The 25,011-nt window shown below is 40.4% G+C and overlaps 1 protein-coding gene across 1 annotated transcript; it reads left to right on the top strand.

Annotated features, from left to right (window-relative positions):
• Positions 1-1,683: 1,683 nt before the first annotated feature.
• Positions 1,684-24,234, top strand: slc49a3 (solute carrier family 49 member 3). Its single transcript, XM_033633733.2, has 10 exons — positions 1,684-2,042; positions 11,730-11,888; positions 12,494-12,710; positions 13,212-13,288; positions 14,657-14,794; positions 17,350-17,466; positions 17,706-17,858; positions 20,926-21,083; positions 21,351-21,454; positions 23,910-24,234. The coding sequence occupies exons 1-10, from the start codon at positions 1,833-1,835 to the stop codon at positions 24,080-24,082; spliced, it is 1,506 nt and encodes a 501-aa protein (XP_033489624.2). The 5' UTR covers positions 1,684-1,832; the 3' UTR covers positions 24,083-24,234.
• Positions 24,235-25,011: the final 777 nt, after the last annotated feature.

Below are 25,011 nucleotides of genomic sequence, written 5' to 3'. Positions count from 1 at the left end.
GATAGTTTGCTCCCCTGTTTAATGTTTCACTGCAACTTCTTCAGTTTGAAAAATAAATCTTCATGTGCAAAAGGAAAGTTTCAGTGGCTGATGCATTCTGATGATAGCAGACGACTTCTTCTTCTTCTTGTTCTTCTTCTTGTTCTTCCTGTTCTTCTTCTTGTTCTTCCTCTTCTTCTTCTTCTTCTTCTTCTTCTTCTTCTTCTTCTTCTTCTTCTTCTTCTTCTTCTTCTTCTTCTTCTTCTTCTTCTTCTCCTCCTCCTCCTCCTCCTCCTCCTCCTCCTCCTCCTCCTCCTCCTCCTCCTCCTCCTCCTCCTCCTCCTCCTCCTCCGTAACAGTTTCTAATATATAAGAAACTTTCAGACATCACTAACCACTCTGACTCTACTCACATTATCAAAACCACCTGGGAGAGTGAGCAAATATCCTGATTTCAGCAGGTGTCATTTGTCAAATTAAGAGGCATTATTGTAACTGACAGTGATTTATGACCCCTGAATCATAACTACTTGCGTTGGGATATAATTTATGGTCTTTTTTTTTAATTGATCTTTTTCTTAAATTGTAGCTCAAAGTTTGATATAAACATGCAAAGCGACCACAAATCGTTGCTACTTTATGCATCCATACCACGTTGCAGAAGGAAACATAGGCTACTCTTTACTCCAATACTAACTTTTGTTACTAGATTAATTATACCAAATATAATCAACAAATAAATGATGATTAAGATGAAACTTTATGGATTCCTTAGGGGAAACCTTTTCATCAGCTGCAAAAAGTGATGTACAAAATAATGCATGAATACTTATAATCAATCATTAGGTGTCCTGCGGTCAGGTGTTGCAAATTAGCGTTTCAAACATGTGCATAAATGTACATCTCTAATGCTACTGAGATGTCCATATCAAATCAACTATAAACTATAACTATCCACTATACTCTAGGAGGTCAGGGCTCAGCAACCTGAACTATCAAAAGCAATTTTTTATTTGGTCTAAAGAAGCATTGAAAAATATGTATTACCATAAAATGGCTCCTCTGCAGTGGGCTATTTATGAATGTTTTGTTTGCTTTCACTGCCAACGCTGCAAATCTGTCTACACACTATTAAATTCGGTGCTTTCCTTTTGAGACTTTTTCTTTTATGGATTTGGAATCCATTGCCTAGGTAGGGAGGCTCAAGACAAAGCTCCGCTGTTGAGGTTTGGCAAAATATAGAGGAAAAGCATAGACTGTGTAAAATAATATTTTTGTAGGCCTAGAATGCAGGACTTTAACAGTATTTTTACACTGTGGTATTTCTACTTTACTTAACACCTGAGCTCCTGTATCTTGACTTTCTTTGCACCAAGCCCCACACACTCTGACTTAATCATTTTTTACATTTTTGCAGCTGTGTGTAATATAATATCCATAATCAATATTCAAGGGCTGGACTGTTACAGCTACAGAGAAACATTTGTGTTCCGGGTCGTTGTTTTGGTGACAGAGTGGTTCCTCCTGTGTGTTAGAGGATCTTTGTTACAGTTACACTCCCGGCGGCGCTGATGAATCGTAAGCGGTGTTTGTCTTCGACTTCTCCAGCCGTCAAACTGCTTTCCCGGCGTCCATTAATGAGATTTAATGACCTAACAATCCATCACAGGACAACAATGGAATAACAGCTTCTGTTCTAAAGGATTTAAAACTTTTTTTTCAATGTTTTTACCGACTTAATAACCGCCAACATAAACTTTACAATGCCTCGTCTATGTGTACAGTGTTAGCTAACGCTGCTAGCCGCTGTCATTAGCTTAGCCGGTAAACTTGTCAACACCGTGAGGACTATAATGGAGTATGATAACGAAGCGTCCACCGAGGTTCAGACTGTTTCCTCTGATGTTCCCTCTGATGTTCCCTCTGATGTTCCGTCTGATGTTCCCTCTGATGTTCCCAGGACACCAAACACTGAGCTGAGGAAACTTCTGTCCTTTAAATTGTACAAGAGGAGGTGGTTTGTCCTGTTGGTGCTGTGTCTGTTGAACTGCTCCAACGCCACGGTGAGTCCTGTGTGTGTGTGTGTGTGTGTGTGTGTGTGTGTGTGTGTGTGTGTGTGTGTGTGTACAGTTACCTGACAGCTCATAACAGTAAACAGTAAAGTTAAAGGCAGACTGTGGGCTCCAGAAAGTTCCTGTAACAGGGTTTTCATGCCCGATACAAAGGTTGATATTTGGGTCAGTGTGCAGTAACGTTTGCTTGTCCTCAAAAATGTTTTATGATTGAAAAAAGACCCTCCCAAAAGAACATAACGTCAAAACTCTAAATCTATGGTACGGAAGCCCATTGCTGCCAAGACAACATCAACGCAAACAGTGATGGTAAAAGTGGGAGTGCAATTAAAGATTACATTCATTATGATTCATCTGCCCATTTTTTCTTGATTAATCGTTTTGTCAATTAAATGGTAGAAAATAAAATAACAGGTGTTTCGGATTTACTCGCGACCATGTGCGTCTGTGGTTGTTGTAGTGACAACAGCTGTTTTCAACCAGGAAGAGAACACTTAGCTGTCCTCGCCTCTTTGTTGAATGTTTCATTACAGTGTCAAAACAGAACATACCTGAGTCACCTGTGGAGTTTTGTTTGAGGAAACGCATGATGTACATTACCCACTCATTTTGTACCTCATCTGTTGTGATGGGATTTGTTGACAACAGGAAGGGTGCAAGTTGCTTTTCCTTTGACTTTTAATCAGTAATAAAACTTTGCAATAACATTTTTCGTCTTTGGAGTCTGTCTGAATCTATGTGTGTTACCCACAATTTCCACATACTCCGTCTGCAGTGCCGCGGATCTGGAGCGACCGACAGCGCCCGCACCAAATAGCAGGGCCACAAGCTCACGTGGGAATTGCAATATCATGCGATAAAAAGCACCACTCACTCCCAGAACTCCTGCAATTTCACACCACATCTCCTTTCGGTTTGTATCCTTGTAGAAAGGATGTGTGGTGTCATACAAAATATTATGGTTTTCCACTTCAACCATGAGTTTCTCCTCGTCCATCTTTCCTCGAACCCTTGCACTGACTGACAACTTGTGTGACAGGATGTGACGTGATTTTTAAAAAACTGAGTTTACAATCCGTAGTCCGTGCAATGTGTTGTATTTTGGAATTTACCGGATGCTGTGTGCGTTCCGTTTCCGGTCTGGTGCGATCTGAGCTACGTGGCTTGACGTGCAGTGGATGCGCAGTCGCTGAAAAATAGACCTCGTGCTGCTTTCGCGAGCGAGCTCGAAAATATAAGGAACGCCAATTTTTTGCGCAAGTGGCAAGCAAATGGTCGTGGTATTCAACAAAAACGAGTTTGCGTGTGTTGTTTTTTCCACCTTAATTTTCCACCATTGGTATTGTGTTGCTCCAGTGTAATGTAACCAAAAGTGTTCCCCCTACAAATACATGGTTTGCAAATTCCTCAAAATTAGTTTAAGTATTGCAGACCAAAACTGCATCAAATTAAGGTCCCTCCACTGCTTACAAGTCAGTCAAGAACATAGCTCAAGTTAATTTTATTCAGTTCAGTCCAAAAATCAAATTTGTGTCTTCTGACATCTTCACTGTAAAACATATGACATCCTCACGGGGAAAAGAGAATACCACTTACACAAAGAAGTGGCAGAGAAAATAATTGCGCACACACAACTCATGTAAAAATAATGGGCAAACAAAATCTTATTCTCTTGGAATAGCAATCCCGACTGGAATATGATGGCAGGGTACAGCCCATCATGCTGTTTTGATGAGGGAGCTGATGTCCAGCTGGAGTTGACCTGGGCAGTGATGGTAGCCCTACTCCAGTGTAAGGTGAGACAGGGACAAGGTGGGTGGTGAACAGGCTGGACATGAAAAGGGAAAAAAAAAAAAAAAATTATATTTGGCTTTGCCACACACACAACGAGAGCACATTGTGCACTCAATCTGAAAGACAGAAGATAAATTAGATCTTCCTTTTAATGAACTCTCAATGTAGATAACTTTAAAGGCTTCCTACCCATTGATCCACAGGTGCCTCTGAGGTGTCCCTGTCTCCAGTCTCTTTTTTCCCCTCACAGATTCTGCACAGGTCTGTGAGGTTGTCTATTAATTACCAGAATCATCCATCAGTCTCCTGGCCATTTCCATCCACGTGACGTTAATGCTCTCCTGGTTTACATTGAATTCAATGCTGCTGCCTTCAAGCAGCAGCTCTGCAACCTTAAAATACAGGGCAGTGTTATTGTTGCTTTTGCAAGAATTATTAAATGCTTACTAGGGTACACAATCTTACTTTGCAGACCAGCACTCCACAGGATGTGGAATCTTGTTGACGGGGATGTGGAATTGTTGCACAGGACCATCTAGATACATTTAGGCCCATGTTTTTTTTCTCACATGAAATCCCTAAAGAAAAGAATTCAGAATATTTAGTTAATGTTGTTACAAGCACATCAGCAACCATTTGTCCTATTTTTAAGAAATGAAACACATGAGAATAAATCCTGAAGTTACCTTGTTGCATCCCTACAATGTTTAGCTGATTCTGTGTGGCTCCGAAAGGATCTACAAATAGGGCCCGTCTGTCCTTTGGCTACATGGCCTGTTACAGACAGCATACTTTAATGTAAATGATTCTTAGAGTTGTAAATATAGTTGCATGAATAGCATTGATTAAAGTGCACTTACTACGAGAGTCTAATGTCTGTCCTTGCAGACGGCCCCTATTAACGTGTCCCATTCTGTCACATCGAGCTGCAAGTAACTTTGAAAGTAACTATTAGCCTAACCGTTCTCATTCCCCTTGATGCACCATTCCATATTCCTGTTATTTCGAATGAATCAATGACACGTATTCTTTGATTTGGGACCTTCTTTGTTCCCCAGAGAAGGGAGGCATTTATGATCTACACAAAAGGGAAAAAAAAATACAGAAATGTAAAATCAAATTAGCTTGCATATCAAACATGAAAAATCTGAAGCAGCTTACAATCCACAATTACCTCGCTCTCCAACTCTCTTTCAGGTGCCAGGCTCTGCAAATCTGCAGTAAATAATTTACACAGCCCCATTTTGGACCAGAGGACCTCCCCTTTTTGTGAAGTCCATATGTCTTAGACAGCTGGAAATTCAGAACATCTCAATCATTTAAAAGAATAGGCCTATATAGCATGATTAAACTTAAGTTTACATTACAAAATATGACATACCATTACTATGGATGGGTTGACTGGTGCCTTGAAATGTGGCTGGCAAGGGACCAGGGGAGCTGATGGCATGCGGAGGCGTGGAGGGGCTGGATGGTGGTTGTGGCAGGGGGTGAGCCAGAGGAGAGTTGCTAACTTTTTGTAGCTTTGCTGGGATCCTCTCCTCTTGCTCTTTGAAGTGGACAAGCTGGTCCACATTGGCCACTGTTTTTGATTTTGCACTTTGTAGGGAGACCATTTTTCCCTTTTTTTTATGGTGGTTATCGTAAAGGGTCCGAGCATATCACTCTCCATCTTTCCTCCTTTGCGTTGTTCTGCCCTTATGTTTTTTTTTTTAGCACAACCTCCCCAACTTGGAAGTTGTCCTCCAATCCCTTTTCAAGCTTTCTCTTCCTGATTTTTTTCCTGACTTTTTTTTTACATTTTGTGTGACTTTTTTGTATATCGCAGTTTGATGCACAAGTCCCTCACAAACCTCCTCGTTTTCTATGAGGTGCTCTTCTGTCTTCTGTCACCTAAGTACAAAAATGCAAAGTGTTATATTTTGAGCTATTTACCAAACGTGACCCCAACCCCTCGACGCCAAGACAAACAGCCACTTACCTCATACTCTGTGGGCACCTCAGATGAGTATCTTGCTTCCCTGCCAAACATTAAATGATAAGGACTATACTGTGTTGTAAGTTGACCAAACATAGTTGCTTGTAGGTATTGATCCCATTTTTGGGGGGTTTTCTCCCCAGTTTGTTGAGAGACCTGAAAATAGTGTTAGGGTATGTCACTACTTAAGTCTATACCATTAATTTGTCAGTGTATGATACCTGCCAACTCATGTGACTTACCTCTGGGTGGTGCCATTCAGTTTCTCCACCAACCCATTAGTCTGCAGGTGATATGGTGCACAAAAGCATCGCTGAATGCCAAGGGCCTGACAGAGTCTGGCATTCACCTTTAAATTCATTTTGCAGAAAAAATAAATAAAATTAAAAAAAATTCAGCATTCACAATATGTCTTGCCAAGACATAATATTTCTGAGTGTTCTACCTGATTTTTGAACTCTGTCCCTTGGTCTGTAAGCAGTCTCTGAGGTGCACCAAATTTGTATACAAAATCAAGAATACAATTGGTGGCCTCCTCTGCAGACTTACTCTTCAGAGGGTAGTCCTCTGCCCACTTTGTGAAATAATCAACTGTTACACAAATGTTTTGATTACGTCAAAAGAATTTTGTATGAGATGGTCAACAGTTATAGTCAAATGGGTGTAAAATCTTTGTATGTCACCTATAGGCAACACGATACCATAGAGTTGATCTGACTACCTGTGTATGAGGCTGAACTGGCTGTGTGTCTAAACAGAGGGAAATACATAAGCGATTGTTACGACCCACCCTTAAGCGGCCCAAAATAATCACATGAACACCTTTTTTTTTTGTTTGTTTGTTTTTTTTTAAAAACCAATCAAATCCATGGGATTTATTAGATTGAAAACAAGACAACAAAACTGCAGCAGGACCAGCAGTCCCCACACCAGAATCTCTCTCCTCTGCTGCTGGCACAGGAGCTCCTAAGCACCTCCTCCATGCCAGGTGCGCTGCACCTCGTTAAGTAATGCAGCACACCTGGGCAGATCTACAAGGGAGGGAAAAGGGACAGCAGCAAAGAACACATACACAGCCGTAACAGCTATCACAAGAGTCGTGAGGTGATCTTAGTGTAGTGGATAACGCGTTGGTTTCTTGCATCTTTTCCCACCATGGAGTGAGTTCGAATCTCCAACAAAACATTCATGTGTTGAGCTAGAAAAGGCTGAATGTTGTATGTAACACATGTAGATTCAAACAGACTTCAAAGACTAAAAATTTATTGCGAAGTTTTATTACTGACAAAATTCAGATGAGGTACAAAACACGCGTGGGTAATCGTACGTCACGCGTTTCCTCAAACAAAACTCAACAGACGACTCAGGTATGTTCTGGTTTGACACTGTAATGAAACACTGAACAAAGAGGCATTGTGGAGGACAGCTACGTGTTCTCTTCTGGTTGAAAACAGCTGTTGTCACTACGACAACCACAGATGCATTCGGCTGAAAATTGCCAGTTAACATGGTCGCGAGTAAATCCGAAACACAGGCCCTGTATAATTTCCCTCAGCCCAGGGTGACATCTTTAAATGGTATAGTTTACCAAAAAATCCAAAGCTTTTTGGTTTATTTTCATGTATGACAAAGAAGCATCGAGTTTTTACATTTGAGAAGCATGAAACTAGCAAATGTTTGTTTTTTTTGTTTGTTTTTTTTTTGGCTTAAAGAAATAAATAAAAGACTATAAAATGAAAAGACTTTAGATTATTTGGAGTTGTCAATTTTCTGACATTCAACCAATCGATTTAATCAACCAACTGTTGTAGCGTACAATTGGCACCACAGTGTAAAAATACGCTGTTACAAACTGCTCCAATGTGACGGTGAGTTCTCTGTTGTTGGTAATCTGATAGCTAATAACAAAGTTTAGTTAAAGGCAGATAATGTTCTCCAGAAAGTTCGAGTAACTGGGATTTTATGGCCGATACAAAAGTTGATGTCTTTGGTCAGTGTGCAGTAATGTTTGCTTGCCCCCAAAATGTTTTATGGTAGAAAATAACCCAAAACATAAGACAACGCTAACTTAATTTTATTGTACTGAAGCCCATTTCTGCCAAGGCAACAACGAAAAAACAAACAAATGGGAAGAAAATAGTGGGGAGAAAATAGGGCTGCGAATTAATTATTTTTAAGTACTTTTAATTTTTTTTTTTTTTTTTTTTTTCAATAAAATAAATAAAGATTAGTGAAATAGTGAAACAGGCCCTGTATAATCTCCCACAGCCCAAGGTGGCATCTTTAAATGGCATGTTTTATCCCAACAACAGTCCAAAAATCCGGAGCTTTGTAGTTTGTCATGTACGACAAAGAGAAGCATCAAATTCTCAAAGTGTAGAGGCATGAAACCAGCAAATGTTTTTTTGGTTTTGTTTTGTTTAAAAAAAAACTTGTACAAATTGTAAAAATTGTACTGAATCACAGTACTTGAGTAAGTGGCTCATTAATAATCACAAAATTGAGTCATACCTGACATTAAGCCCCAGCCCAACATACGATTCATACAGAAACACAACATATCATTCTGAATTTAAATCTATGGGACGTCTTTACTTTAAGATCTCTTTTGTTCTTTCTACACAAACCTGTGTTACCACATTTTACACATAAGAAAACAGTAGCTGTGACTTTAATTACTTCCTTTTAATTGACAGCTTGTTGTCCTTCTTTGAGATATGTGAAATTTTTAAAGCTGTTTCAGGAGTTAAACAGCAGATGTGGCTGTCAGTGCTGGTAGATGACATTTGGTGCCTCCTTCTGTCTGGTGGAACTTGATATAATTCCCCGGGGACGTTGTCATTGAAAAGCAGAGTGTGCCTGGAGGCAAGTGTGCCCGTCTAAGTCATGCAAACTGAGCCCTCCCTCACCTATTTCCAGCTCCCGCGGGACTCGTCCTCTCTATGGAAGCTATTGTTTCCTTGGGGCTGGTGTTCCCACTCACAAAAGATGCTCAGCTGGCTGAGAGTCATTCATGATGTGGCAAATAACAGCTGATGAGCCAGTTAGACATCAATCAGTCTGACATTAGCAGCCCTGCTGAGGGTTCAGAGTGGGATTTACAAAGACCTGTGGTGAGTCATTGATTGTTGGATTACAGATTGATTCAGGATGAATTTCGAGAGCCATATCATACTTACATTATATGCTAATGTTAAACAAAAGAACGACTTAAAAAAAACTGTATGCAGAACATGAAACACCAGATTTTTTTTATTTAAGAGAAATTAAAATAACACTCTTGAGGTGAAGAAATTGCATTTAATCTACTTCCCATCAGAATTTGGTATCGAACACCAATACATTTTAGGCACCAACCAAATTGTGGCCTAGACACACTAAACCGATTTTAGAGAAGTAGCAGTGATGAAGGCCCGTGGCTGTGTCGTCTCTTGTCACCGTGTCTCAGTGAAAAAAATGGGGCACATCAACACACCGCAAAGACTACAGCCAATGGCAACCAGCACATGCATTATGTGTCTGTGTGAGAGAAAATAACGCTCCAAGCCAGGTGACAGTGGTCATCTGTAATTATTATTGAAAAAGGGAAACCAAAAGACCGTCTTGACGCTAGTTAGCCAGTTAGCGCATCAACAACACAATCCAATGTTGAAAGAACAGAGCATGTTTACTGTGCACCAGTGAACAATAACACAAACCATCATGAAAAGTTTCTCCTGAAGAGCTCAGTGGCTAAGGAAAAATAATCTGACCTTATGTAACAAGTTTGTTTTGTCTTTACTTGAGCTGTTTGTTTACTTTCCTCAATTCCGTTTCTCTTCTCATGCACTGAGCTGAACTGACAATCGGAGGGATTTTATTCACTGTCAGGCTCTGCTGTCACAGATGCTGATTAATCCGCGAGGAAAATAAAATCGCCCAGCCCTAAGTGATATGGGCGCTGTATTGGACCGCCGTGGCAGAGAGGGACGTGAGCCAGAAGGCAAAGCTTTCGATTTACTGGTCCATCTATGACCCTCTGTGGGGTGTCTGGGCTCAGCCTGGGCTCAGATACGGTGAGGAGCTCAGACATCTGGAGGGAGCTCGGAGTAAAGCCGCTGCTCCTTCGCGTCGAAGGGGTCAGTTTGGGTATCTGATCAGAATCCTCCTGGGCGCCTCCTGTTAGAGGTGTTCCGGGCGCATCCCACTAGTAGGAGGCCCTGGGGCAGACCCAGAACATGCTGGAGGGATTATACTGTATATCTCATCCGGCCGGGGATCCCCCAGATGTTTGGGTCTCACTCCCTCTTGACTTTAGCTTTTTGTTTACTTTCCTCACTCTTTTTTTTTTTTTTCTCGTACACTGAGCTGAACCGCCAATCAGAGTGAATTTATTCACCATCAGGCTCCGATTTCACAGATGCGAATTCAAAATGCTTAATCAGCCAAAAAAAAAAGTCAACGGGAGCTGACGAGGGGCAACAGCGCCAGACACACCACACCAACTAGGGCAACAGGCGCTTACTGACAGCCCAACATTAATCGACGGCTGACTGTTGGCTTGGTGTGACAGGGCCTTTAAGTACAGAGTAGTAAATAGTTTTAGACAGTATTTTATTCAGCTAAAGTTATTGTATGATTGCTTTCTGTCGAGACACTGATGTGTTTGAGAGGTTTGGCTTCATTTTTATTTTGGACTTTATTTTGAACTTTTTTCTGGACTGTGGACATGCCTGGATGAATAGGGAAAAAACTGTCGTGAAATATTATATCGTCCTTGATGTGAGGTATTGAAAAATCAGAAGACAAAGTGTTTTAGTGTGTTCAGTACTGAAACCTGAGTATTGTGTTTACACATGTATTGACAATATCCAGCCCCACCTTCCATTGTAATTACTTTTCTCCTCTGGAACAGTATCATTAACTCTAAAAAATAACCATATAGCTCATTAAACAAAGTCAGTGATAACCCAAACCCCCTGGAAATGTCATGGCAAAATACATATTAGATATGTTTTGTCTATTTGAATTGAAGCAACTAGAGTGTATCTCCTTGGATGATAAATGGTTTGTATTATTAAACTAGATACATGATGGTTTCCTAATGAAACTCTATGGTGAAGCTGTGAGCCAAGATGCATTCAACTTTTGTTAAAGCAGACCAGAGGTGTGGGAAGCATCACTAAATAATCCGAAAACCTGATCTTCTTGACGGTCAGCCCTTCCCTCTGCAAACAATAAACAGGTCTGAAGAATAAGAAAAGGAGGAATGTGTGAAAATGTAAAATTCCAAGCGTGTCACCCTGCAGGAGACAGGACTGGCATTGTGCGCCCAGATCAGCTGACCAGCTTATGTTAACTGGGCCGCATACATTAGGTTTTCTTCATTGTCCACAGAGCAGAGAACTGGACTGGTGCTGCCTTTGTGGTCTCAGTGTTCAGTTTACAGGTCAGAATAATTCAGTCATCCTGTGTATCAGCCCTGCAGCCTTCATCCTACCTTAAATAATCTTTTGTTGCTGATTTACAAGCAGAATAGTGTATAAGAATGCTTTGACCTTTTTAAATACTGAGTTAATGTATAGGCACTGGTCCCATTTCAGTGTTTTTGACCCCGTTTGTAAGATTTATGTTGGTGGTGTTTACATGCACAAAACAAATGTGTTTGCTTGGGAAAATTTGCTTATGGCAGAAATTAGCAACATTTCTAAAACGGGCTTAAATCATACTGTGCATATGCTGAACTGATCCAGTCATCAAGTTACAGTTACAATCTTGAATATTTTCACACAGGACTGAGGGTTAACACAGCAGTGTTTCATATTTTCACAAATTAGTTTCAGCAATCGTATTGTAACAATAGCCTAACACTTGTTTTTAAGAGACACAGACCTTATTTTCTAATATATCTCCATGTGTCTTCCTAGATATGGCTGACCTTTGCACCAGTAGCAGACCAGTCTGCCCAGTTTCTGAAGGTCAGTCTGGAGAAAATCAACTGGTTGTCACTGGTCTACATGGTGGTGGCCATACCCTTCAGCCTTGGGACCACGTGGATGCTGGACTCCGTCGGGCTACGCTCCACGGTACGCACATCACCTGGGGTTCCTGTGTTATTTGTATTGTAGGATACAACTGTTGTGGTTGATAATGGACCTGCGTGTTACAGGAAACAGTTCCTTACTGTTTTGTTTTTTACTTTGAGATCTCCAATTCAAACATCAGGGTCTGGGCTGGGGTTTGTTTATGACGACAACACAAAGCTGCAACCAAGTGATGAATGATTTCAGAAGTGTGGAGGAAAGAAACACTCCAGGTCCAGGAGCAAAAGATATTTAATGGTTATCAGTGTCTGCTGAAAGGCCTCAGAAGGTTGCAGAGAGAAAACAGACTGAAATAGAAACAAAACTAGAAATGAAAGCTGAACGAGAGGTTTTATGAAGGAAATGCTGTAAATAGAGTCAAACATTACTGATCCTCATCCAAGACAAGAGCACCGTCTCAAGAAACTTAAACCTCATCAAAAGAAAGTCTAAGGAGAAAGAACGCTTTTGATTGACGGTCAGTCTCTGAGAGGCACGGTGCAGAAACATTAGAGTGAGCTCTTAGTACCAAAAATGGAGGGATAGATTGTAGATGACTTCTTGACTCTGTTTCAACATGATGACCTTGTGCCCTCCTCACTCTGCAGCTGATTTTAGGAGCCTGGCTGAACATGTTCGGAGCCCTGCTGCGCTTCTTCGGGACACCAGCGGGGGGGGGCTATGAAATCAAGTACCATTTTGCGATGATGGGTCAGACCCTTGGTGCCTTCGCTCAGCCCTTCATCATCTTCACCCCCACCAAGCTGGCAGCTCTCTGGTTCCCTGACCACCAGCGCGCCACAGCTAACATGATCGCCTCTATGTGTGAGTGACTTACTGTTTGTCAGGAGTTACCAATGCAAACATAGCATGGCAATCTACGTAATATAAAAAGAGAGAAACAGGGTGGGAGGCTTGTGCTAATAACATTAGCTTGTGTTATGTATTGTAATGGAGCCACCATGTTGGCTTTGGTTTGTGCTCTGTGTAACTAAGTAGGAAGTGATTCATTTTCAGCACGTGCTGTAATGTGCGGGGAAGCACCTGCATTTCTGCATGTCAGCAGAAAAATGAAGGATGTGTCCTGGGATAAATAACCACTGTGAAACAGTTTATTTTAACTGTGTTTTTTATATTGATAGATAAAAGTAGTATTAGTTGTTTCTTGAAGATACAGTTTTTTATTCGAAGTCAAAGCCAGTGTGTGAAGATAAAAACTGGGACGACTGGAACAGGGAACAGAAAGTGCAATACGTCTGCATTGATTCTTAACACATGACAAAAACCAGAATAACCCTCAGTCATGCTTCTCTTTTCCCTCCTCAGCCAACCCCCTGGGCATCCTGCTGGCTAACATCATCTCTCCCATGGTGGTTAAAACATCTGCACAAATCCCCAACCTGGTGAGCTGAACTAACAGACTTCAAATCCACTGATGAGGAGTCTGGTCAGGTTTCAGGCTCGGTGTTGTGATGCCATGACATTTACAGCATGGTGTAGTGTCATTCATGGCAGGACTTTGCTTTTTGTTTTCAGCAAACAAGTGCTGGTAAACCACAGACTGAATAAAAGAACTGTACTCAGCTTTCAGGTCTGAATAGTTAAGACGTGTGGAAGTGCCTGCATTCTTTCTAATGGCCAGCAGGGGGCGACTTCACTGGTCAAGTCAACCTTATATAGAGCGCCATGTCACTACAGATGTTATCTCATGACACTTTTAATAGACTATCAATCATCTTTCATGCCGATCGGCTATCGCAGTGTGAATTGGTCGCTAAAGTTCAGACTTTTAAATCTTCGCCAATAATTGTATGACACAAAATTGCACAGCTTGCTTAATTCATGCCACTTAATCATGTGTTTCGCGTCCGTTGTGCCACCCAGCAGGAATTTGCATCTACTTGCGTCTTTACATTGACTTTACATGTAATTCACTCGCGCACATTGTTTTATTTGTGCCCGGTTTGAAAATTACACAAGTAGTCATTAGACTTGGCATTGCTGACAAAATGTAAATGAACGGGTAGTCTTACATTACTGTTGTTTCTTGTGCATGCTTATTAAACAAAGCAAGAATGAGTTTTTTTAAACTGAGGAGATGACGTCATTGTTTCCCAAACACTCTGCTTTACATGTCCACACGTATACAAAGTAGCCACAGTTGTGAAAAAGCTGCACCCGAGAAGCTGTTTTCAAAAATCTCCATTTTAGTACATAAATTGTGTGTGTGCCTGACGTAGAGGAAAATATCAGTTTTCAAAAATCTGTGCACATGTAGACGGAGCTGTATTAAGTCTGAGGTTGGCACCATGTTTTCCTGCCCTGATACTGACAAAGAATCAATGCAAAAAGTTCTGAGTGCAAAACAAAAAGCTGAGCAAATGCAGCACATTTTTAGATACAGATGACCTCATTATTAAACAAGGCGTCCTGGATGGTGAGTGGTTTATGGCACATAACAGTCAAAACTTACTGAAGGCCTTTTGTGGTGTTTAACCCCCCTCTCTCCAATGTTTTCTGTCCCTGGCTGCTGTGAACTATCCAGTAATGGCAACACTGTCAAAATTATCTTAAACAAGACACCAGTTGGCCTAGAATCAGAGGGCTCCCCCAGGGGCATTGTGGGATTGCAGCTGCTAATACAGAAAACTGCAATAGCTGAACTGTGTGGCTCTGTGGCACCTCACCTGCTAATGATGATAAATGGCCTTTGATTTCAGGTGCTAACACCCATTTATCATCGCATTATGTGTGTTTCATCCCTCCTCTAGCTGCTTGCCTATGCGATCCCAGCATGCTTCATCTGTTTCCTAGCAACAGTGGGGATACGGAGCAGCTCACCCCCCACGCCGCCGTCAGCCAGCGCCGAGTCCTCCAGCTCCGAGCCGTTCATACAGGGGATCAAACTGGTGAGGACACAGGAGGCTGAAAAGACAAGCATACAGATGAAACCACCAACTCAGAGTCACACTTTAATCTGCGTCAGGCACATTTTATAACACTGTACTCACCAAGTTAATTGGCGACATCGCCAAATAGAGGGTCTACAGGGCGGGAGTGGTCAGATGATCAGGGTTTAATTAAACAAAGCGAAGGGGAGCGGTGCCCAAACTGTCTGGAAACATACATCAGTTTTTATAGACCAACTTTAGCTTTGATGAATCACAGGAATCTTCATCATTGTCGCAACCGTCATATTTAATATTTTTTGGTCCGGGGAAAACCGACTGAGCATGCACACACTTTTCCAGCAAGTTGCAGCTGAGTTACCTTGAGTTGATGACGGTGGTAAAAGGGCTTCTCGTGTGCTTTGATACTGGTCGTTGCACGCACGCACGCACGACTAATTACACTAACATCGACTTACACATCACATACTCTCATTTTCTGCTCTTAAATTGATGCTATTATTGCTGTTTTTTTGTCGTTGCAATCAAACGTATTTTGCCATCTGTAGTTTGTTATCACTTGTATAGTTTAATGTATTGTTCTTTGTCTTTCTGTACTTTTGAGTTCTTAATAACTTTGTGAAAATGTTTTTAGGTGGAGGCTTTGAATGAGCCCTCTGGGTTGTTTGCTTCTTTCTGCACTGTAGTTCATTATTCATTTTTCTTTGCTTTTTTTGTGTTTTAAATTGTGCAAAACAACAACAAAGAACCTAAAAACATTTATGATATAAATTTAATTATTGTAATATATTTTTTTGGGGAACTGGAAAATGGTTGAAGTTACGCTGCTGAGAGAGAATGTTATAAGTAAAATTGGTAACACTGCGACATCACAGAGAAATACAAAACCAAATTTTGAACGTGCACGCACAAAGCGAGCCACCTGTTTACAACCATGTTAAGAGCAAAAGTGGTGGTTATTCTGAGTGTGTCAGGACTACGGAAGCGTATTGCATTCACTTGACAAATAAAAAAAAAATCAGTTTTTTATTGAGTATTTTTTTTCTGTTTTTCATAGTAAGTTTTTTATTTTTCTGTTTTTCGTGGTAATTTTTTGTCTGTTTTTCGCTTTAATTTTGTTTCTCTTTTTGGTGGTATTTATTTTTGTTTTTCGGGGTATTTTTTTTCTGTTTTTCTGAGTATTTTTTTCTGAGTTAAGAGAGCAATAGAACAACAGACGCTTTCATTCCTTTCTTGAGAGCTCGATATAATGGAAGCAAACATGACCCGCTTGTTTAGTTTAATCCAGTTTTACTTTGTTTTTGGTTTGAGACACTGGGGGATACTCTTGTCTTTAAGTCATATAGATGGTGTTATCATTAGTTTGTCGAATTTATGTAGGCACGAGTCACTTGCAGTTACCAGGTGGGAGCTTCTCGCGAGATTTTGAAGTATCTCGTCTCCTCATTCAGAAAAAAAAAATTACCACAAAAAAAAAACAGAAAATATACCCCGAAAAACAGGGGGGGAAATTACTCCGAAAAACAGAAAAATAAATAAATTACTCAGAAAAACAGAAAAAATTACTCAGAAAAACAGAAAAATAAATAAATTACTCTGAAAAACAGGGCTTTTTTTATTTGTCAAGTGAATTCAATACTCTTCCGTAATACTGAGTGTGTCAGGACAACCTGCAAAGAGACGGATTATTCTATTGATTTCATTGTTTTGTAACACTCAGTGAGGATAGTTGTATATTAGTTGTAAATAAATTTGGGAATTTGTTGAAATAATATATGAGATAAAGCAACAAATGTATGGAAAGTAGTAGAGACCTAATTTTTATTACTGCCTACTCCTTTTCGGACACTGTTATCTTTGTCTTGTTTGGTTTTTAGTATTATTTTTTTATTTTTTTTTAATTTTGGTTCGAAATAAAGTAATTCATTCATTTGTTTCAACACAGAATCTTATGAGCTTGTAACACTAACGTAGTAACGTCTAAAACAGTTGCTAAATACTGTACTGTTGTCATGATCCTCTCTGAACATCTTTCGCTAGAGAGAAACTCTCAGCCAGATCTGACACCGTCATGTACACTTCGTCTCGTTTCTCTTAGTCGAAGAATGACGAGCTCATGACAGACAAACATAGGTCCAGCACAGCAGCTTGGATTTTTAGTTTTTTTGCTGGTCTCATGACTTGCAGTGAGCTCCCATCTCTTGTCAACTTCGTCAGATAGTTTTCTCATAGTCCTACTGTCATCGCGCAGCAACAAGTGGTTTCTCCTCATATTTATTAGCATGACATTTATTAGCATGACATTTATTAGCGTTTGACCAACAAACCCATGAAAACTTGGTTGATTAAGACTCTTCTTCAACTATAAGGGTGCAGCCCTACAGTCTACGTTATTTTCTTCATTCTGTTTTATCACTTCATTCGTTTATTTTCAGCTCTCTTTATGTTCTCTGTACATGCTGTTATTTTGGTTCCATGTTGAATGCTGTTGCTGCAGAGACTTAATTTTCTTGTGAGGTTTCTCTTACAAATCCTTGTGTCTGTCTCGTCTGTAGTTACTAAAGAACAAAGCCTACCTCATCCTGCTGGTGTGCTTCGGTTCGGGCATCGCTGTCTTCACCTGCTTCTCCACGCTGCTGGAGCAAATCCTGTGTGTGCAAGGATACACCAATGTGAGTACACCGGGAGGATAATGCATAGTTTACAGTCTGAGAGCACCACACAGGAATTAATTGTTTGTCAGTAGGCTATATTAGTGGGGAATCTGGGAGGAACGATAATGGATGAAGAAATAATTTGACTATTTGCTTTTATAAAGACACAAATATTGACATTATAAAAATGTTTTAAGTAACTGATGGAACAAAAGGAAAGAGGAGAAACCTAAACCTATAAAATCTCATTGCTGCAGGACTTTGCCGGCATTTGTGGCGCTCTCTTCATCGTGTTTGGCATCGTGGGTGCCGCTGCTCTCGGCCTCTACGTCGACAAGACCAAGAACTTCATCGAAGCCACAAAGATCAACATGAGCTTCACTGCTCTGGCATGCATCGCCTTCTCAGTGGTGAGAACACAAGACAGGAGTCGTTTTAACTCCACACCTGTTTGCAGGGGGTCTGCAGGTCCTTTAAAAAGTCTTTTCAATTATATAAATATCAGGCCTTAAAAGTCATTAAATAGCCTTAAATTTGTATTTGTGATGTTTTTAATTGCCACAAACATTTTGTCTGATTTCAGGGTTCAATAATAAGAATTGTAGTAAAGTAAAATGCCACGTTGGGCCACCTGATTGGGCAGGTGGTACAAACAGAAGCTGATAGCTAAGGAATGAGCCCTCCTGCTTTCTTTTCATCTCAGTTGAGAGTTGCACAAGCCTGGTGCTGATCAGGCACTCGTAAGAAAATAGGTAAAGACAAAGTTTATGAGCTGAGGTGCAAGCGAGCATTTCACTTATCCTGGAAACAGGAGTTAAGTTTAATGGCGTTAGAGGATGTGTGCTAAACTCCTGACTGTGTGTTGTGTAGTTTGCTGCAAGCTTGAGAGCAAGGCTTCGCAACAGAGATTAGATGTGAAAAATGTACGTAAGTCTGTTGTTATTTGATAACCGCTAATAAATAAAACAATTTGTATAGGGGCAAGTGAAACCTGACTTCAGGGCAAGTAGATTTTTGATCGACTTTCCCGACCGGGCAAGTGGGAGAAAAAGTTAATGTTGAACCTCAAATTTAATTTATCCATCTTTTTAATTTATTTTTCCCAAAATATTTTAAGCTCTTGTGCCTTAAAGTCCACATTTCTGATGTTACAAATCTTTAAATACTACTTGTAATTTTTAAATAGGAAAAAGACGATTTGTCCAAAAATCAGTCATAATTTTGGTTGAACATATCTAAAAAAAAATGACTAAAAAGCATTAAATCCAAGTGTCTGATACCTGTAGACACCCTGGTTTGTATTTCTAGTTAATTTAAAGGAGAGTGAAGAGGAGAAAAGACTCTGACAGTCTGTTATCAGTTAATTTACTCATTCATTTAAATAGTAAGTAGGTTTTATTTGCAAAGTTTCTTCGTTGAAAGTAACTTAAACTGTCACATTACCTTCATAATGTGGCTTTAAAACTTTACCTCTGATAACTAAATGTACAGAAATAAGCATTCAGAATACACACACCTCTGAGGCAAAGCAAACTCTCAGGTGGATCAGTGTGTGTAGATGCAGCTCGGAGGCTGTCGTTTACTGGCAGAAGTTTACACTGTATTTACTTTGCACGTCTGTCACGAGTTGATGATGTACAAACAAACAAACAGAATGTGAACAGTCGCAGTGTTTGATGTGCAAACACTTTAAAGTCTAATGGCTTTTGTTCATCAGTGTGTTGTGACAGTTACTATATTTTACTTTGATGCAAATGCAGCAGCTCAGTAAAGTCCACTATAAATAAAAGCACTATAAGAGGTCATCCAGAGGACACCGGAAACATAGAAAACATTCTCTGTTTTTACCTTCCACAAGCTCTGGATTTATTGATCAACTTATATCAAGAATCTATGTGGATATTTAAATGTGCCAACACATCATCTAGGTTCAGTGGTGAGGGGAGATATATGTTGTCATTGTCTTCATACACAGAGCTCAGGATTCAGGGGAATAAAACTGCCTAAGAGGCAGGTTCAACAATGGCAGGTTTTAACGGGCACCACCATGTTGGTTTTTAACTCACTCTGTTAACTCAGGCTTTCCTCTTCAGGTTCAGGTTCAGGTTCACATAAAAGGGGAAGTTTGGTTCGTCTTGACTCTACTGTGGCACAAAATGGACCAATTACACATGCAGACTTCAGGCTTTGAAGAATATAAAAAAAATATTTCTGCAAAAAGCAACAGTGCTGCTGCAAATGAGGCAAGAAAGGAATGCTGGCAGAAAATTACTATTTGTGTGAATTCATAACCCTGTTTATTTAATGGGACGGCTGAACATTTTACAGCTCCTACTTTAAACTTAAAGCAACAGATTTAAATTAGGGCCGAGCGATATAACAACTATGTACGATACATTAATTTATTTTCAAGCAAGGTATAGATTTAGGCAACACGTTTATATCAATTTAGCTTCAAGTTATGTTACATAAGGCATACCAGTGTGCATCTCTCCTCTCACACTCACAAGTTCTCCATCAACACTCAGAGAGCTGCTCCTATGTTTAATCTGTCTGTTCATTAGTCTACAGTGTGACATCGGTCTGTATGTTGCTATGCTAAATCAGTCTGTGAGATGAATAAAGATACTGCAGTAGCACATATGCAGTAAGTTGAAGTCTATCTTGTGACACTGAGACAGTGCCTGGATGCAGGTGACGGATGTGTTTAAAAAAAAAAAAAATGCAGCAACAACACAGACGTTTCTTATACAAGACGTATATAACAAGGACAAAGCGTCTCCTTCCTTCCCCCCCTCCCTCGGCCTCTCTGTTGATGCTCTGTGCAGAAATTAGATTAACAGCCTAAATAAATAAAAAGATTTAAATCATTTTCCAGCACTAGATTAATTTGAAAGACCAACAGATGGAAAACAAATTTTTAACTCCGCCACAAAGATTTTTAATTGTTCCAAACCTTTTATAGTTCAGTGTCCTGTGCTGTAAACCTTTAAACTTCTGTATCTCCAGTGCTGTGTGCAAAAAGTTAACGTACAGCCCTGATATTTATTTTATATAATTTTTCATTAACATGTTGTGCAGCTGTTTATTTTCAAACAGGGGATGCATTTTATTTTGATCACAGTCTGTTTTAATAAAAGTGATTCTGACATTTCAGATGTGGCTTTGACCTGCAGCTGAAAACATGTAGATCATTTCTTCGAAGATACTAAGATATATATTGTGTAGCGACACTCAGCCTGAAAATGCAGACATGAATTTTTGTTAGACTCAAGAGTTGCTTTTTATAAATTCAAAGCGGTGATGTCATGCTGTGGTATCTCTGATGTATATTTATACATTTATGTGAAAGTTAGAAAAGGTTCACAGAGACACCGCTCTTAACAAAACATATCGGGAAAAATGAATGCAACGTTTATGTATGTTCTTTCTGCCCTGTTGACATTGTGCTAACCAGAGCTGCTCTCGTCCTCTCAGGTGTCTCTGATACCGAATCAGAAAGCTGCTGTGGCCGCCGTCTGCTCCTTGTTTGGCTTCTTTGGGTTCTCCATCTACCCGGTGTCCATGGAGCTGTCTGTGGAGTGTTCGTATCCTGTGGGAGAGGCCACATCAGCCGGACTCATCTTCGTATCAGGGTACTACTGACTGAGCACAACACACTGTATACAGGATAATGGATTGTTATTAAGATAAAGTTAATGAAGAGTTTAAACACACCCAGATGTTTCCCACAGATTTCTGCTACTGCTCAAAGAAATCATTAACCGCAGGGTTAAAGGTTTCAGCCTCAGATTTAGTCTCAAATTATATTGCAGAAACTCACTGATCAGTTTCTGGACGTCATCTTTGTGCTTTATGTGAACTCCGTATTAATGACGACTGTTTGTTTGTAATCTTCTCAGACAGGTTCAGTCTGTTCTCTACATCGTCATCCTCCAGCTTTTAACCACCCGGCTCACAGAAGCTCCTCTGTCAACCTGCGGGGACGCCATCCTGAGCTGGAAGGGTAGGTCACATGACGCTACACCACTGTGAGCGTGTCACAAAGGCGTTGTACGGAGCGTACAGTACGTGTACAGTTTAGTATCCAGAGAGTTTTGAGTCAGTAAAATACCAAATATTTTGAGGTGAAACTTTGTAGTTAGTGCCTCTAAATGCAGAAAACAGAAACTCTACTTGTGTACATTTACTTAGTAGTGATTTGATTGTTGAGCAGTTTTTCATATCTGAATGTCGCCTGTCTTTTGACTCTCAGTAACTGTAACTCTGATGTTGCCACTAAGCTTTTGGTTGATTTTTTAACCTCTTTTTCATCCTTACACATTCAATGCAAAGGTATATAAATGTGGTTTAAAAAAATCTACAAGATGTAGTGAAGTAGAAACACTGACAGTATTTAATTAACCCTTTGAAACCTGGATCAACATCACTCCTCTTGTGCTGCGTTCAGATGCCTTTCACAAGTATTTAAACCTTTGAACTCTGAGCAAATTGGTGCGATTTATTTCAGAAACATGGGAAAGAAGGTGATGAGCAGCTTGGTAAGAAGTGTCCCACAAATTGCAAAGAAAAAAAGAAGGTTTAGAAAATGATTAAAAAAAAAAAAAAAAACCTAGGGAAAACTTTGTTTATGATTATTATTATAATTCCATTTTAAATTTATGTAACAGAATTTTATATTTTTTAAGCACTCTTATCAGGTCATTTTCTTTATTTGTTTTATTTTTTTTTACTAATCCTCTTGTTTTTATTTTCTCTTTTTACTAATTTCTTGCAAATGTTTTTGATTAATTTCTTCTTTCGTTGCTCACTGCCTTGTTTCAGTGTTTTTAAAAGAAAGAAAGCCAATTTGCTCAGGTTTCAAAAGGTTAAAGGATAACTTCGGTATTTTTCAACCTGGGCCCTATTTCCCCATGTGTATGTGTGCGTATGATTCATGGGTACTACTCGTTCTAAAGTTGGTTCAGTATTGAGGGAGCCACAAGGTAGATATGGGGGCAAATGCGTCCTGTATAAGTCTGTGCATTAAAAGTGCTTTTTTTCGCCAATGAACGGTTCAAATCGCCAGTGCTATCTTTGTAGATAGCATACTAAACGTTTCCCTTACCCTTCACTTCCTCTGGGCTGTGTGACGTCATCTCGCGAGAGCTTTGCTTGTTGCCGGAAGAAAACAACAATTCTAGGTATCAGTATTACATGCATAAAGACATATTAGTTATACTTACTTGATGGATAGTTGACCATTTGGTCCCATTTGGTCCTCCAATTTATTTTGAGCACATGAAAAAAGGTATCCAGCACTGCCCTGTTGATCAGAGAGGGGAAATCCTCGAACGTAGTTACACAGCGTTTGGTAGTTTCTGTATCATCCCAGGACACATCGAGACCATGAATATTGGGCAACAGGTCCCACTCGTTGCAACACAGACGTTCTTCCTCTGTGGGCATGGAGTCACAGCAACCACAGGAGCACCACCAGTCCTCAGAGATTCGCATTCGTGCAGCCGCTGCTTCACCCTCGTCTGCTCGTTGGCCCTCTCCCTCTAATCTTGTCTGCTCTTCAATTTGTAGGAGCTCCTCGTCTGTATACTCGGGCTCAAATAAGTACGGGCGGCCATCATAATAAAACTCTCAGCTGTACTCCAGGACAACCAGCGCCACTCTGTGCGGTGCTCAGCATGTCTCCTCTGTTTTCTTCCGGCAACAAGCAAAGCTCTCACGAGATGACGTCACAGCCCAGAGGAAGTGAAGGGTAAGGGAAACACTTAGTATGCTATTTACAGAGATAGCACTGGCGTTCTGAATCGGTCAGTGGCGAAAAAAAGCACTTTTAATGCACAAACTTATACGGGACGCATTTGACCCCATATTTACCTCGCGGCTCCCGGCTACATCCGCCTCCCTCAATACTGAACCAACTTTAAAACGAGTTGTACCTATGAATCATACGCACACATACACATGGGGAAATAGGGCCCAGGTTGAAAAATACCAGATTTATCCTTTTTAATAACCATAATAACCCTAACCCAAAACATCCTTTTAAAAAGTCTCACACAACTTGTGCAGAACAATCTAAGTCTCATTTACCTGTCGTCATATGATCAGTGCTGTACAAACACATGCATTTTCACTAAAGCCTCACTATTTAAAAACACTTCTGCATCAACAGTGTCACACACACAGAGGAGTAGTTTGAATTCTGCTCGTGCATTTAATTAAAATCCAGCCTCCAAGCTCATTCACTGGCCAGGAAGTGACTGATGTGGGTGACTGACGGCAGAGCCCCTCGCCAGTTCCTGTCAATACCCACTAAAGGAGTTCCTCTGTTTATATGCTGCTCTGTCGTCCTGCAGGAACCACATGTTCTCCTGGACCCTAACCTCACTCTCAAACACCTTGTTCTGTTTAGTTCCTGTGAGCTGGAGTTGTTCTTTAACCTGAGCGTTTGTCGCCCTCAGTGCCGATGCTGGTGATGGCGGGACTGTGCAGTTTCTTCACCTGCTGCTTCCTCATCTTCTTCCACACACACTACAGACGACTGGAGGCCGAGGAACAGGCCACCTACGGGAACAAACAGCGCGACGTCTGGACGACCAACCATGTGGAGCACGCTCCGAGTGTGGAGACGTGAACCTGCTGAGAGACTCATGACGAGGGAGAGACAGAGGGAATTATGGGAGTGATGCCTCCTGCAGTTTGTTGGGTGCAAAACACAGAAGGAAAGTAGTTTGGTTTTGGTTTTGTCGCCTCAGATTCAGAGGTGAAAGTTTTTTTTGTTTTTAATCAACATGTTCTTGTTGATTCTTTGGTACGACACTGGGGCCAAACTTGTCTTTGTACGCTGAGTTACAAAAACAGATTCTGTTGATACTTACAGGTGGATTAAATCCTCTGAACATTAAAACAGCATATCTGCAGCAGTAAACTCAGCAGATATTCTTCATCATTCCGTCACTTAAATGAAAAAATACATTTTATACTTTTACACAAAAAAGTATTTTGTACTTTGTAGGAAGGAAATTAAGTTTAAATGATTGTTTTATAGCCACTTAGTCAAAGAAATCCACTGATCATGTGTATTTAACTGATTTTTGGATTCTCACTGGGTGTTGAGATGAGCTAAAACATCAACACCTTTACATGGGATCAGTTAACAGCGTAGAACATGGGGTGTTTTTTAAAAGATAATAAGAAGGCAAACAAAAGCAGTGTGTTTCAGGGAAATACACATTCCACGTCTCCCAATTTTCCCCAAGTGTAACATCCTGTAGCCTCGTGGAGGAGGTGATATTTTTCTGATATAAAGATTTCAAAAATGACTGTGCTAACATACAAAAAATATTCTGTTTTTTTGCCCTTATTCTGTAAAAGACAACATTCCTACGTAGCTGTTTACATGGCTAATTTGAGTGAATATCCCACTGATATTCAGCAACACACTGGTTCCCAACTGGTCCAGCCACAGGATCCAGATTTCTCCTCAGTCTTGCGTTAGTTAGTAGCTGTCTGTTAGTCACTCACTAGGTGACAAGGAAACAGCACTCCAGAATAAAAGTACAG

Source organism: Epinephelus lanceolatus, chromosome 7 (genome assembly GCF_041903045.1).
Source record: "Epinephelus lanceolatus isolate andai-2023 chromosome 7, ASM4190304v1, whole genome shotgun sequence".
In the NCBI taxonomy this organism is placed as follows: domain Eukaryota; kingdom Metazoa; phylum Chordata; class Actinopteri; order Perciformes; family Serranidae; genus Epinephelus; species Epinephelus lanceolatus.
The sequence above is the reverse complement of the archived record's forward strand: the minus strand, read 5'-3'. Positions and strand labels throughout refer to the sequence as shown.

Excerpts from the sequence above, each read along its gene's own strand:
- slc49a3 (XM_033633733.2), top strand. The coding sequence starts at position 1,833 with ATGGAGTATGATAACGAAGCGTCCACCGAGGTTCAGACTGTTTCCTCT. Across the intron at positions 13,289-14,656 it reads CTGCACAAATCCCCAACCTG|CTGCTTGCCTATGCGATCCC; the intron begins GTGAGCTGAACT and ends TCCCTCCTCTAG. Across the intron at positions 21,084-21,350 it reads GGACTCATCTTCGTATCAGG|ACAGGTTCAGTCTGTTCTCT; the intron begins GTACTACTGACT and ends TAATCTTCTCAG.